A 16149-nucleotide genomic window follows, 5' to 3' on the forward strand; every position below is an offset into this window, starting at 1 on the left:
AGGCTCCAGGATATGGAAAATCAAGTCTCATGGGGTGATGCCTACCCCAAGCCCAGTGTGACATTGTATATGTACAACTGGAGTGTGAGACAACAAAGTATTGGGAATGGGTCATTCACTAGTTCTGCCTGGATTTGCAAACCTGCTGAATGGCAGATACATGAGGCCTGACCACACCAGGCTGCGCTTCTGCTCCTTCATGTGGGGTGACTGCAGAGTTAGTAGGAGGTGAGGATACCTCATTTGACTTCTGGACCCTGTGAAATATTGAAAACAGTATAGTCTTAACATATTTGCCCATTACTCAATGAAGATACATTCGTGCAAAGATTCTTTCAAGGATGTCACAACAGGTTACATCTGAACACAACAAAATAATTTTTTGAAGTGTTAAAATTCTAAGTACTTTTTATTCGCATTTATTTACAAAGGAGCAGGATGATATTCCTCCAGGGCGGCAGCAGAGGGCTACAGAGAGTCCCGGGTCTCCCTGAGGAGGCCCCAGAGGACTTCAGCTGGATGTCACTTGCACACTAGAACATCTAGAGCACCTTGGCATTGATCAACAATCCCTCTTCATCACATCCTCTAGGAAAGTGGCAAACACCTCGGGCAAGTAGACTTATTTATGCCTGTTAAACAAAGGATCCTTGAACAACGTTTACCTCTGGGGTTGAATTTTTTAAGAAGACCTATATAAGCCTGCCTCATGAGCTTTCTTCCCTCTACCTTCCTGATTTCTGTCAAGGTCACTACCACCCTTCAGTCACTTCAGATCTCAGTTTCTTCTCTCTTCCATGCTCCCGTCTCTCTCCTCTCCCCCCAGTGCACCCCCATCCATTCAGTTGCCAAGTTTCATTCTTTCTCTCTTGCACCTGTCCCTTTCTTTTCCATGAACACAGTTATAACCCTACTGCAGACCTTTATCACCTCTTTTCTGGATCATTGCAATGATGCCCTAATTGGTAACTCTGCTTCCAGGAGCTCCCCTTACCCATCCACTTTCCGCAGAATTGTTAAAGTAATCTGAAGGCACCAAGACACTGAAACTATGCCACTCCCTTTACCAAAACCCGTCAGCGGTTCTCTCCTGCCCACAGGCTAAAATACAAACTCTTCAACTTGGTATTTAAGGCCCTCTAGAAACTGGCTCCAGTCTTCCTTTCCAGCCTCATTTTACATCAATCCCTTTGCAGTACTCCATATTCTTGTCAAACTGGATCATCAGCCGTTCCTTAGACTCAATCTTCTGTCTTTTACCTCTGTCCCTTTACATGAGCTATCTCCTACGCCTGGAGTACACTTTTTCCTTACCTCTGAATATTAGAATCCCTAGCTTCCTTCAAGGCTCAGCTCAGGTACCTCCTCCTCCTTGAAGCCTTTCCTGATCTCCCCAGCTATTAGTACAGTCTTAGTCTCAATTTTCGTTATATTTATTTGTATAGATGTTTGATTCCTTGCATATCTCACCAGCAGAATGTAAGTTTCTTGCAGGCAGGGACTGTTTACTTTTTAGCTTTGTATCTCCAGCACCAAGTATTGTACCTGACACATGGTAAGAGCTTAACTCATCTTTGCTGAATTGAATTTAACTCTGTAAGATTTTAAAAAGGAGTTTATAACCTAAGCCAGCATTGCCCCAGGTCATTATAGCTCTCTGCTAGTCAAGAGGATCGAGAATTTGCTGGCTCTTTTGACCTCCTTGTTGTAGCCATTGCTTTGTGCTGGGTAGACATCTGTTGGGAATGGCAGTTCAGAATCAGTCTTTTTCTTTATATGTGTCTCTCTTTTTCTGTACTTATAGATAGACTACAGCAGGTTGAATCTGTAGTAGCTGCATACACCACATTCTTCTCTTCTTTTAATTTGTTTTTGATTTTGGCTTTTACTGTAACCAATCAATGGTTTAACAATATACAGACAACTGGTTTGGAAATGACTTCCATGTAGTTAACCAGTCATTTCCTGCCCAGTGAGATACAGGTAACTTTATTTTTTGGTGACATTTAGCTAGTCATGAGCAACTCAAGGTGAATTATAATTATATTTTCTAGGTCCACAATAAAGTAAACTGGAAATTACTTGTTTCTATGAGAAGAAACTTTGGGTCATCTTTCTTATGATTTCTAGTTTCACTTGTAGTTAGCATAGTGATGGGACCTATGGTTTCATTGCTATGGAAAACTCCTTAGGTCATTGCAGGCTAATGCCTTCTTGATGACTTAGAGAATCAGTTACTTAGAGCACTGAGGAGCTCAGTGCTTTGCTGAGGGTCCCATGGCCAGTTATGTGTCAGAGGCAGGCTTTGCACCTCAGTCTTCCTGGTATCACAGCCAGCTTTTTGTCCACTATACTGCAGTTGGTTCAGTTTCTCCAGTAACAGATCAACTCATTGGTTGTTGGACTAGGATTGCATATTTATGGCACAAACAGATTAATATGGTTTGGTTCGGTTTTAGAATCTTCTACCCCCTCTTTTGGGGCACTAGGTGGCGAAATGGATAGAGTGCCAGGCTGCAGTCAGATAGAACTGAGTTCAAGTATGGTTTCAGATACTTACCAGCTATGTGACCCTGGTCAAGTCACTTTACCCTGTTTGCCTCAGTTTCCTCATATGTAAAATGAGCTGGAGAAGGAAAGAGCAAACTACTCCAGTATCTTTGTCAAGAAAACCCCAAATGGGGTCACAAAAAGTCAGACATGACTGAAAAATGAAAACCCCCTCTTTTACCACTCTACCGTGATTATTGCAAAAGCAGCCTGCATCACACTGAGGACACCGTTTTGTATTTTCCTTTTGTTCTCAGGTTGCCACTGACAAACAATTCATCACTTAATGGTGAGCCTCTCCACATTAAGCTAGGCTTGTCTTCAGTCTGTTGCTAAGATTATTTCAGAAATCTGGTTTGGGTGGAATCTTTTCTTTAAATTTTTCTTTTTTTGTGTGCGTATGAACTTAACCATAAACAAATTTGTCAACACACAAAGAAGAAAAAGGAAGAACTGTATGAGAAACTATAATGTTTGTTTTGTTACATAATTTTTTTAAAAGAATCTACACACCCACATACACCAATAGAGCCATGTTCTTCTTGGCATAAACTTTCAGAATTTGTACTCCACTGGCATAAACTTTGGGAGCTTATGTCCCAGTGAGGCATCAGAGCAAGACTTCTATTGAGGTGACTCAGTGCAAAACTTAGAATAAAGCCTTAGTATTGCTTAGTGCATTGCTTTTTAGTATAAAAGTGTTTCGGTTCCTATGAGATAGGCAGAGTTCTATTTTGTAGATTAGAAGATGGAAGTTTAGATAAGCTAACTTTCTTTCCCAAAATCATACTGCTGGCTAGTAGTGTTAGTAGTTAATAATGTAATTAATAATGAAGTCAGTCTAAAAACTCAGGGCATTTGACTCTTAGCCCAGTGTTCTTAGGTCATGTCCCAGACCACATTGCTTCAAATGAATGTAAATCACATAGTGAATGGATAATAGATAAAAACTTGGAGGAACCAAAAGCAAAATCATAGTTGAATACTTTGCCTGGCACTTTAAGAGAATGTTGTAATGGGCAGCACAGATAGGGTACCAGTTTTGGATTCAGGAGCACCTGGCTCCTGAGATCTTGGGAAACTCATTTAACCTTGTTTTGTTAACCCAGGAAACTTTCTAAGACTTTATATTGCAGAATAGCTACAAATGTGGATTGGTAGAGAGAGTTCCATACCTTCAGTTCCCTACGATAATGAAATCTCAGATTCAGGTTTTTGATGATAATAATGGCTAGCTCTTGAATTAATGTTATAATTTATCTTAGTTCTTGAACATTTTCTCTTGAGCAGTACTAGACTATAGGATCCTTGAGGGTAGGCAGGTATGTTTTATCTCCCCTAGGAATTAGTATCATGCTCAGCACACAGTGGTATTTAATAAAGCCTTGTTGTATCTGTGGTTTCAGAACTTATCTTATTGAACCCTAGCACTTTAAGGAGGTAAAAAAATATTTGTATTTCATAGAAGAGAAAACGAGGCTGTGTCCAAGATCATCTGCTCTATCAGCATTACATTACAATACAATTCAGCTTAATCGTCGGTGGCAGCCGAATAAACAACACTGTACCAAATATAAGTTTGCCTTATAGATTTCCAAGCTGGAAGTGACCTTAGGGATCTTCTTTATTAACCTCCTCATTTTTTTCAGATGAGGAAACCAAAGCCAAGAGGAATTCAGTGTCTTGCCTAAGATCACATAACCATAATTCCAGATTTTCTTGATGATTTAGAGTAATTCTTGCTGTTCCTATTGTTTAATCAGAAAATATCAAGCAGTTGCAGTACAAAGATCATTTGTTCCCCCTTGTATGTTTTGTATTTATATTGCTATTTGTCTTATAGAGGAGTTATTGATACTAGTCTGATAACTAAGCCAAAGGAAAAGAAAACACAGCTGTTTGTTCACCTAAAATAGCCCAACCCTTTCCTTTGAGACCACACAGCTATGAACCTGCATTAGTCTCTTTTCCCCAAAATCACAGATTTTAAATTCTACTTGAAGTAAAAAAAACCAACACCTAAGAATGAACCTATTCATAGCTTTTCAAAAGACTACATGAAAACTGAGAAACAATCTTATAGTCAACAAAATGAAAAGTTTAAAAAACCAATTTAATTAGCCTTACCGATTCATATCTTCCTTACTAACCTCCCCGTCAGAATCAGATGATGAAGCACCTGGGAAAGAGTGAAGGGAAACATGAGACTTTATCCTAATTTCTTAAATTGGCTTACAAGTAATTTAAGACTTGTATTTCTTTTTTTTTTCTTTGCTTTTTGATGGGGGGAAGGCGGGGCAATTGGAGTCAAGTGACTCCCCAAGGTCACACAGCTAGTAAGTGTTAAGTATCTGAGCCCGAATTTGAACTCAGGTCTTCCTGACTCCAGGGCCAGTGTTCTCTCTATACACTGGGCCATGTAGCCCCCCAAGACCTGTATTTTTTAAACAAGAGGCAGTATAGAGAAAGCTGGCTTTGTGTTCAGAAAGACTTGGTTTCAAGTCTGACCTCTGATGCATTCTGGGTCTGTGTTCAGAAATGCTTGGGCCCTCAGGATATACTCAAAGACCACTGAGTTATGGATTTGTGGAGAGAGAGAGCAGCACACTGGGAATTCTCTACAGTGACAAAACCTACCCCCTGAAAGATCGTAACACTTAAAACAATTGCTTTAACCTTCCAGTTTTCCTGTGTTTAGAACTCTCGCTGCCTTTAATGAGAATTGTTTAGGAATGACTCTCATTAGATTAGCCAACCACATCATGGCATTCTCCAATGTCCATAGTTCACTCTAGAAAGCACTTAAAGTGGATTTCAAACATTGTAGCTGTAGCCATGTGCCCCTTTGTCTAGCTCTAATATTAATAAGGCAGAGTTGATTATTTTGTTGTAGTTTTTTTTTTAAAGTAAGGGTTTTATAGTCCTTTTGCCAAAACCAGAAAAACAGTAGCAGTAAAATCTCAGCACCATTAGCAGAGCTCTGCTATTTGGTTTACTGACAATTCACTGGCACCCCAAAGAGGTGAGATCAAAGATTTCCAAACAGATTCTTTATCTTTTTATTAAATAACAATACCCAGAGAAGGTCCAGGGTTTTAAAGAAACCTCTCTAAAATTTAGAAGATTAAAAAAAAAATCTTAAACCAGAAATATAATAAACCAGAATAGGCTCCCTCATATAGAATGATACTTTAAAACTCACCAACACAGCTCAGTGAAAACCTGTGCTCATTTTCTTTACCTTCTATATAAATTTCTGCAGAAGTTGAATCTGTCCCATAGATGTTAGAAGCAAAACACGAATAACGGCCTGTGTCATCCTCAAAGGCTTCAGTGATGGTCAGTGAGTGTAGGTTTCCCGTCCGGGTGATCTGAACATCAGGTGAGTTTTCCAGTTCTTTCCCTTCACAGTACCATCTGTAAGAGAAGAGAGGGCTGCCTGTCCACAGTGCCCAGCACAAGGGACCCCTGGGACAAGATCAACTAGGAATCAAAACACTGAACAGCTGAATTTATCACTGAAGGTATTACGATGATGATAAAGAGAGAGTGCTCAATTATGTAGCATTGAGGCCATGGAAACAAGTTACTTGTGGAATTAAAAGTTCCTCCTGTTAAGGTTAGCACAAGCCCTAAAAGAAGGTCCAAGAAACAAGCAAATTAAAGGATGGGAACCTTTATGAATGAACTCTCCAAATAATCTCAAGGGCTTCATTTTCTGCAATAAATAAAACTCTTTAATCTGGAAATACTATAAAAGTCAAAGGTATATAGTATGGATAACTATTTAATTCTTAAAAACTTCAAGAGAATCCTGATGACTACATTTAAGGTGGCAAAATTAAAATGAATCCAGGAACTTGGGTCAACAGAATAAAGCAAGACATCATCATAGGATCATAGATTGAGATCTAGAAGGACTTCAGAGATCCAGGGGTTCTTAACCTGTGGTTCATGGACAGATTTCAGGGAGTCCATAAACTTGGAGGGGGAAAATGTTACATCTTTATTTCAAAGTAATTGGTTTACTTTGTAATCTATGTATTTTATTTACTTAAAATATTATTCTGAGAAGAGATCCATAGGCTTTACCAGGTTACCAAAGGGGTCCAAGACACAGAAAAGGTTAAGAACTTCTAATCTGTTCCAACTTCCTCATTTTATGGATAAGAAAATTGAGGCCCAGAAAGATAAAGTGATTTGCCCAAGTTCACACAAGGCCTGACTCCACATCCAGTGTTCATTCCCCTATATTAGCACTTCAAATGGCCCTTTCTGGCCCTGCTCCTGGCTCTCGAACTTTGAAAGTGGTCCACAGACATATTTTGCTATTTTCTTCTAAGGCAAATCCCTTGATGCCCTGGATTCCCTCCCAAGACGCGTCTCCAGTAGTTATCAGCCCTCTCACATGCTTCTTTAATCCATCCCCCACCTCTAATTCCTTCCCTATGGAATATACTTTAACTTCCTCTCAAAAAATGACCTTCCTTTCCCCTTCTCCAGCTGCAGAAGAAATCTTACCTGTATTTTTATAAACAAGATTCTCTTTCACACTCAGATTTTGTTTTTAAATTAAGCTTATTTCAGGGTTATCTATTTGCTTACATGTATTTACTTTAGGGGATATGCCCATCTAATAAATCATGGTTACTAGATAGTACTGCTTTCTGAGGTTAGACAACATATTGGTCTCTCCATCCCTACATATACCACATACCCATAAAATTACTTGGTTTGAGGATATAGCTCAGGGAAGCTGGTCAGCAACCCCTAAAAGTTGCTTAGGTTATGACCAGCCCATGCTCCAACAGGCCAGCATAGTAGAGGGTTATATTTGTAATAAGAAAAACTTGCCTTTGAATCTTAGCTCTGACAATAGTTGTGTGACTTGGACAAGACCTCTCTAAACCATTGTTTCTTCTGTAATACTGAGTTAATGATAGCTATAATAACTATCTCAAGAGGCTGTTGTGAAGCTGAAATGGTGTTGCAAACATCTTAGTGCAGTTTTAAGCCACTAAAGTTTAGTTATTAAATTCTAACTAGTAAGTTTATAAAATAAAACAGCACAACCTGAATATAGATGGCTAGAACCTATGTGACAGGCATAATATGTATTAAGGCATACAAAGCATTTAATACAGAGTGTCCCAAATGTCTTAGTGCAGTTTTAAGCAACTGACACAATGACAAAATGTACTCCTAGGTTGAGAGATAAGCAGATATGTACAAAAAATGTATATTATTGATTCAGAATGTGGAGGCTGGAAGTGTCAGTCACATACTCATAGCACTAGGTCAAATAGCCTGAATTTTAGTCCTGACCAATGTTTACTTATACTTTTGTTTTAAATTATTACTGAGCCACTAATAACTTTCTCAATTAAAAAAATGGAATTCTAATAAATATTTACAAAAATAAAAATCTCCAGACTGGGTGGCTGCTACTGGTGGAGACTGAGGCTGGAGGATCTCTTGAGCTCAGGAGTTGTGAGCTGTAGTGGGTTAAGTTGATTTGTTGTCCACACTAAGTCTGGCACCAATATGATGATCAAGGGGCCACTGGGCTACCTAAAGAGGAGTGAAGTTGGAAGCAGAGCTTATCTAAACTCCTGTGCTAATTAGTAGTAGGATCAGGTCTGTGAATGGTCACTGCAAGTCCTACTTGGGTAAGAGAAGGAGACACGGTCTCAAAAGGAAAAAAAAAAGAAAATCAAAATTAATGATCTTAGGCTGTTTTCCCAATGATCTAACTTCATTTATTTCCCAGTGTACACACTCCTTAATGTTCATAAACATGTTTTCCTCATTCTCATATTGATCTCTTATGTTTCTCTCATGTGGACTGTCCCTCCTTCGTGTCTAAGCAGATCCTGCCTTTAAGGCTCAACTCAGATCCCACATAAGCCTTACTTCCTTTGTGAGTTTTTCAATGATCTCTTCCTTCTCTTAATTTTTACTGTACTCACAGTCTACATATGATACTGCTTAGCACTTTGATGACATAGGGTTAAGCTCTTAAAACTGTTTCACATTTATATGTATTGTCTCCCAGACAGTGATATGTTGGCAGGGTTCTGTCATTGACCCTGTTTTGTTCACCATTTCTATCAATACTTGGATGGAAGCACAGATGGCACCCTTACCCAATTTGTGGAAGACAGATGACATGAAGTTTGATGCCACATTAGATGGCAGAACTGTCATCCAAAAAGATCCTAACAGGCTGGAATATTGGACCATATTTAAAAGCCATAATTAAATTATTTAGTAAGGATAAACACAAGGTCTTGCATTTGGGTTAAAATAAACTACACAATTCCAGAAGGGACAGACATGATTAGACAACAGTTCATAAGAAAAATCTTGAATGTTTTGGCAGACTGCAAGCCCTGTATGTACCAACAGTATGACACAGCAAACAAAAAACTAACATGATTGGAGGCTAACAGAATTACAGTGTCCAAAGTAAGGCAGATATTATTCCAGTTGCAGTCTTCCTTGGTCTGATATGATCTTGAATATTGTGCTAGTTGTTATTAAAGGCCATGGACAAACATGTACAGGGGAGGGAAGCCGAGATGTTGAAGGGCTTAAAACCATGCTACAAGAGAGTGGGGTGAAGATAGTCCCCAGTAGACTGTAAAGACCTTGAAGAGGTACTTTTTTGTTTCTATTTTTGTATTCCTAGTGTCTAGCACAGTACAGGGTATATAATAGGTACTTTGTACCTGCCAAAGGTATGAGCATGCCACATTCAGAGGCAAACTTGGTGGGATAGGATGCTATACAGAAACTGCTTTAAGCTTGAACTCACTCTCTCCAAGGATGGAGATGGTACCTACTTCAGCTTGTTGCTGAATTGAACTGGAGATATTAATCTGGATAAGAAGAAAATTACAGGGACATGATTGTCAACTTTCAAATACCTAAACAGTTGTCATTTGGAAGTAGTATTAAACAAAGTCTTCTTGGATCTTGAGGTTTGAACATCAGCCAAGGGGTAGAAATAACAGTAAAGTAGATTTCAGTTCAATGTAGGGAAGAACTTCTTTTTTTTTTTTTTAAAGCAATTGGGGTTAAGTAACTTGCTCAAGGTTACACGGCCAGTTATTTCTGGGTGTGGTGCTGAGTATCTGAGCCCGGATTTGATCCAGCTCATCCCAACACTGGGGCCAGTGCTCTTACTCACTGTGCTACCTGGCTGCCCCTTAAGGAAGAACTTCTTAATGATTAGAGCTGTAAAAAATGGAAGAGACTGCCTTTGTAGGTAATGAGTTCCCAGGCACCAGAAGGCTTCAAGTGGAGGCTGGATGACCACTTGTGGACATTGTGGAGAGGAATCATCTATTAAACAGGTGTCTTGGACTAGATTCATTCCCATGTGCCAGGCACTGGGGATATGAAGAAAAAAATATTGAAAGTCCCCTGTCTTCAAGAAGTTGCCATTATATTATTATTTCCATTATATTAAACAGAAACTTAAGTACACAACAAAGCTGTAAATTAAATTAAATACACAAAGAGCTTCAAGTGAAAGGCTCCAGGCTTTAATTACTCCACCTAGGCCCACTCCTGGTTTTTAAATATAGCTCTTGGTTCTTTGCCTCTTTAAATTTTTTTTTTTCCCCTGCTCTTAAGTGAAAGAGTATTCGAATAGGCTGCAACTTCATAAGCTTCAAAAAAGTCAGGAGGGTGAGTTGCCTGAGGACTGGCAGCTGGGGCTCATGCCAGATTTTACAGACAGCTGAACCTGGTGAAGAAAGAATGCCTTAGCACTTGCATGGCCCAGCAAAGATGTGGATCAAAAGCAGCCAAGAGGGAGTCACAGCAACTCATCCATTGACTATGTCACATTCAGAAATGAACTTGGTGGGAAAGAATGCTATATGGAAACTACTTTAAGCTTGAGCTCACTCTCCCCTGGCATGGAGTTAGTGCAGGGTAAAGTGTTCCCCCTAGGTATTGGGTGGAGGGAGAATTCTGTTTGTATTTCTGTTTCTGATCTCTATTTTCAGTAAATACCTCCTTTTTTTTTTTTAATACCTCCTTTGTAAAAGCTAATTGATGTTAACTGATTAAATAGAAATAGTTAATACCTGGTGGTTGACACTGGGGAGGGAGTCAAGCTGATGGTATTAGAGAAAGACAACTCCCAACCACTCAGGGTTACCCCTAGATCCCTGAGGATACGGCTTTGCTCTGGAGGACCCAACTTACTGGTGCAAATGGAAATTAGGAGGAGGACTTCCTAAGTCTATAAATGCTACATAGTTATTTGTCAACAGATGAGAAAAGTAGAAGATAACTTCAAGGCTGAGGAATTAGGCGACTGGAAGAATGGTGGTGTCCTTGACAGAAATAGGGAGGGGGAGGAGGGGGCGCCTATGGAAAAGATAATGAGCTAAATTTTGAACATGTATTTAAGACCCCTGTGGAACATTCAATTGGAGATATGCAGCAGAAATTGGTGATACTGTATCTGAACTCAGGAAGACCAAGGCTGGCTCTATTGATCTTGTTGGTGTCTGAATTGAGATAGTTTCACTGACCAGAGCTGTTGAAATCAAGAGAAGGACTATTAAAGGAAAAGAGAAGGCCCAGGACAGAGCCCTGGGGTAAATCCACAAAAAGGCAGTGAGGCATGAATGATGAATCAGCAAAGAAGTCTGGAAGGAATGTTCAGGCAGGAGGAGATGCAGGGGAGAACAAGAGAAGTTTCACAAAAAACCAAGAACAAGGTCATACTTTGAAAGACTGGTTAAATCTTGCAGAAAGATCAAGAAAGATAACTAAGAAAAGGCTACTAAAATTGGCAATTAAGAGATCAATGGCAGCCTTAGGGGGAAGGGTTTTAATTGAAAGATGAAGTTGGAAGCCAGATTGCAAAGGGTTCATAAGTGAGAGGGGCTGAGTGTGAGAAACCAGAGGCAGTGCATATGGCTTTTTCTAATTTAATTCTGAATGAACATGAGGGGACTGGAAGAATCAAACAAAGGTCTTTTAAGAATGGGAGAGCTCGGGGCAGCTAGGTGGCGCAGTGAGTAAAGCGAGTCAGGAGGACCTGGGTTCTGATCCAGCCTCAGACACTTAACACACACACACACACACACACACACACACACACACACACACACACAGCCTAGCCGTGTAACCTTGGACAAGTTACTTAACCCCAATTGCCCTCTAAAAGGCAAAAAAAAAACCAAAAGAATGGGAGAGCTCTGGGAACTTTTATAAGAAAAGGAAAAGTAGTGAGGAGATAAAGAGATGGAAAATTAAGAAGAAAAAGGGGTTGATCAATGTGGCAAGTACATGTGAGGATGGGATCAAGAGAGGTCAGCAATGGCAAGGGGAAAAAGCTACTCTTCCTCCACAATTAGAGCAAAGGAGGAGAGAATGAAAAATGGTGATTTAAAGTATACAATAGGAAGAAACATAGTTTGGGATGAATAGCTTCAATTTATTCAATGAAGAGTGAGACAACTTCCTCTATTGAGGGGTGAGGAGGAGATGATGTAGGTGGCAGGGGAGAGAAGATAAGGTTGTAACATCTACTGAGAAGAGTAGGGTAAACTCAATCAGAGAAGAGTAAAGGTATTGGTGTGTTGATCTATGAGACCACTGAGATTCCATAACATAAATTTGTGGACCCAATCAGCAAGGCTGTGTGATTTCCTCCAGTATATTCAATAGCATATGGATAGAAGTAGAAAAGGAAGAAAGCGGGAGTAATCCAGAAATGGGGTTTGGAAAGGGAAGAACAGATAAGTAGTGAGGCAGATGGAAAGATGGTTGGATGTTATGGATAGAGAAATTTCTGAGTTACGGATTATGGAGATGGATCATAATAGGGTCATGATGAGATTAAGAGTATAACCTATGGGGGGCAGAGCCAAGACAGCAGAATAAAGTGAGCATTTTTTCTTAGCTCTCTCAATCCACTCCTCTAAACAACTTTTAAAAGTGTGTCAAACTGAATTCTGAGCAGCATCACCAACAAGAAGTCACAGCAAGTCATTTTTTCCAGCTAAGAGCCCCTTAAGAGAACAGAAAGGTAGGTCTACAGACACTGAAGTGGGGGTTGGCTGGGAGTGCAACATGGTGGAAGTAGCACCAGGTGTGGGCCTTAGAGGCAGGGTAGTATAGCAGTGGTATCTGCAGCCCTAGCAGATTTTTAAAGTCTAGAACTCTGGGATAATTCTAATAAGATGAAAATGAGTGGTAGAGAGAGAGAATGACTATTCTCTCTAAGATTTTGCAATAGAGGAAAGTAATACATAGTTTGACAAATACCTGGTGCATATAATACACAGGGACATTAAGGAACTGAACACCTGATCAGAAAGAGATTCTAGGGGACCCCTGTACTAACATTGGCTATAGGACCAGGTGTCATTTAGCAGCTCTATTGTCCATTACCCAGTTCCAGGGTTTAGGGGAGCAGTTACAATAGTGAGGGAGTAGGGCCCTAGCTGGGTAAGGTAGGGCACAGACGAGGAGGTCAGTAACCAGACTATGCCCTAAATCATATCACTTTGGAAATATGAACACCAGAAGGACATAAAAGATTAATGTTTAGGCCAGTCATCCCTCACACAGGTAAGCAGAACTCAACTTTAACATAAAGTACAAAGTCTAAAAATAGGCTGGAAAAATGATCAAACAACAACAAATAACTTGACCATTAAAAGCTATTATGATGACAAAGAAGCTCAAGACACAAACTCAAAAAACAATGACTTAAAAACATCTGTAAGGGCTAAAGAAAGAGATAAAAAAAGGCCCCTCCCCTCAAAAAAAGATTTTAAAAATGAAATGATAATAATAGAGGAAAGACTAGGAAAAGAAATGAGAGCAGTGCAAGAAAATTATGAAAAAAAGAATTAACAGCTTGGTAAAAGAGTCATAAAAAATAAGAAAATTACTCCTTAAAAATCAGAATCGACCAAATGGTAAAAACAAACAAAAAACAAAAGAAACCTCACTAAAGAAAATAACTCCTTATAAATTAGAATTGGTCAAGTGGAAATCAATGACTCCATGAAACATCAAGAACAATAAAACAAAGTCAAAAGAAGGAAGAAATAGAAGAAAATGTAAAATATCTCACAGAAAAACAACTGACTGGGGCGGCCAGGTAGCACAGCAAGTAAGAGCACTGGCTCCAGTGTTGAGAAGACCTGGAGATCGAATCCCGGGCTCAGACACTTAGCACCCACCCAGAAACACGTGGCCGTGTAACCTTGAGCAAGTTACTTAACTCCAATTGCTTAGGGGCGGCCAGGTGGCTCAGCGAGTAAGAGTACCGGCTCCACACCCAGAAATAACTGGCCGTGTAACCTTGAGCAAGTTACTTAACCCTGATTGCTTAAAAAAAAAAAAAAAAGAAAAACAACTGACTTGGAAAATGGATTGAGGAGAGATAATTTAAGAATCCTTGTACTCCTTGATAGCCATGGTCAAAAGAAAAAGAGCCTAGACATCATATTTTAAGAAATTACAAAGGAAAATTGTCCAGATATTTAGAATTAGAGGGCAAAGTAGAAATTGAAAGGATCCAACAGTTACCTTGAGAAAGAGATCCCCAAACAAAAACTCCCAGGAATATTGTCACCAAATTTTAGAACTCCTAAGTCAAGGAGAAAATACTGCAAGCAGCTAGAAAGAAAGAACTCAAGTACCATGGAACCACCATCAAGAATTATATAAAATTTTAGCAGCTTCCACATTAAAGAAATGGAAGGCTTGGAATATGATATTCTAGAAGGCAAAGGAGATGGTATTACAACCAAGAGTAATGTGTCCAACAAAACTGAATATAATACTACAAGGGAAAAATGGATATTTAGTGAAATAAAGAACTTTTGAGCATTCCTAATGAAAAGCCCAGAGCCGAATAGAAAATTCAATATTCAAACACAAGACTTAAGAGAAGGATAAAAATGAAATGGAAATCATAAAGGACTCAATAAGGTTAAACTGTGAACATTCCTATATGGGAAGATGATACATGTAATCCCTAAGAACGTATCATCATTCAGGCAGTTAGAAGGAGCCTACTTAGAGAAAGTGGATGGATGTGAGTCCATCCATGTTGGGATGATCTCAAAGAAGAATGGAAAGGTAAGAAAGAGGAATGCACTAGGAGAAGGGGGACAGGAGAAGAAGAATGGGGAAAATTATCTCACACAAAAGGAGGTGCCCAAGGAAGAGTTTTTACTATGGAGAGGAAAAAAGAGGAGAGGGAAGTGAACAACACATGATGAATCTCACTATCCTCTGAACTGGTTCAAAGAGGGAAGAATACACACACACACACACACATACTGGTATAGAAATTCATCTTACCAAACAAAGACATAGGAGGGGAAGGGATGATAAGAGGGAGGTCTGTACATTAAGGAATGTAGTGGTCAGAACCGAAACAGACTTCTGAGGAGGGGAGAGGTAAAAAGAGAGAGGGTTAAATGGAAGAGAATAAGATGGAGGGAAATACATAGTTAGCAATCATAACCATATGAACTTATCTATAAATACAAATAAATAGCAGAATGGACTAGAAACAAGAATCCAACAATATGTTGCTTACAAGAGACACACTTGAAACAGAAAGACACACACAGATTTAAAATAAGGGACTGGAGCAGAATCCATTATGCTTCAGTTGAAGTAAGAAAACCTGTGTTTGGCAGTACTAAGGACAGAGATCAAAGGAATCAAGGATATTTGGAAGTACATCAACATATAAATTGAAGTCCCCAAGCAAAAGGGCAGGGTTTGGGGTAGAGAGGAAGACTATGAATCAAGTACTGAACTCCTTGAGAAAGGAGAAAGAATGATCTAGATGCCAATAGAGATCAACTATAAGAGTCTAGATAGAGTGATTGATCTAGACAGAATAATTCTTAAAGGAAAAGAAGCTAATAAATGATAGTAGTTGAGGAACTGGTAATAAGGCACAAGAAGCATGCCTACTCCATCTCCTTGCCAGTGGGAAGTGGGACATGAGTGAAGGTATACTGCATAATGAAGAGGGAAGCCAGGGGTGCAGTACCTTGCAGGGGAAGTCAGGTTTCCTGGTGTGAGAAGAAAGGAGTATTTAAAAAAAAAAAGAGGTCTAATATGAAGGGAAGTTTTTGGTAAGCCTGTAAAGTAAGGATGGAACCTGATTGCTTTGGACTTTAAAAGCCAAGCATTAGAGTTTATATGTTATCCTAGAGGCAAGAAGGAGACAAAGACCTCTAAGGTCCTTGCCAATTTTAAAAGTCTCTGATGCTAAACTGCAAACTCCTTGAGATCATGAATAGTATTTTACTCCTCCTATATACTTCACAATGCCTAGAACATTGCTGGACACATAGTAACTGTACAACAAACAGTTCTTAGTTGATTACAGTCAATTCAGAAGTTCATGTAGTAAAGGCTTGATTATAACCTCCAGAGGATATCCTTTTGCATTGAAATCAAAAGCCCCTACTCTCACCTCCAGGAATGGGTTATTTTCTTCACTCTGAGAGCACAGTCGGTTGCCTTTGAGCTAACATGCAGCCATAACACCAAAACTACCTCTTATTACTCCTTTATTCCTCTGAACCT

General features: G+C 39.4%; 1 protein-coding gene across 1 annotated transcript in view; it reads right to left on the minus strand.

Annotated features, from left to right (window-relative positions):
* Positions 1-16149, minus strand: part of MYPN (myopalladin) — a 109541-nt gene that overhangs the window by 54669 nt on the left and 38723 nt on the right. The window contains exons 3-5 of the mRNA XM_069071497.1: positions 5792-5967; positions 4678-4729; positions 143-257 (exon numbers count right to left, since the gene is read on the minus strand). Coding sequence (XP_068927598.1) covers positions 143-257; positions 4678-4729; positions 5792-5967 — 343 coding nt within the window. The remainder of the gene's footprint in view (positions 1-142; positions 258-4677; positions 4730-5791; positions 5968-16149) is intronic.

The sequence above is a fragment of the Petaurus breviceps genome, unplaced genomic scaffold (genome assembly GCF_028583685.1).
Source record: "Petaurus breviceps papuanus isolate PSGF00001 unplaced genomic scaffold, PetGlider_PUasm1.0 90825, whole genome shotgun sequence".
Classification (NCBI taxonomy): Eukaryota; Metazoa; Chordata; class Mammalia; order Diprotodontia; family Petauridae; genus Petaurus; species Petaurus breviceps.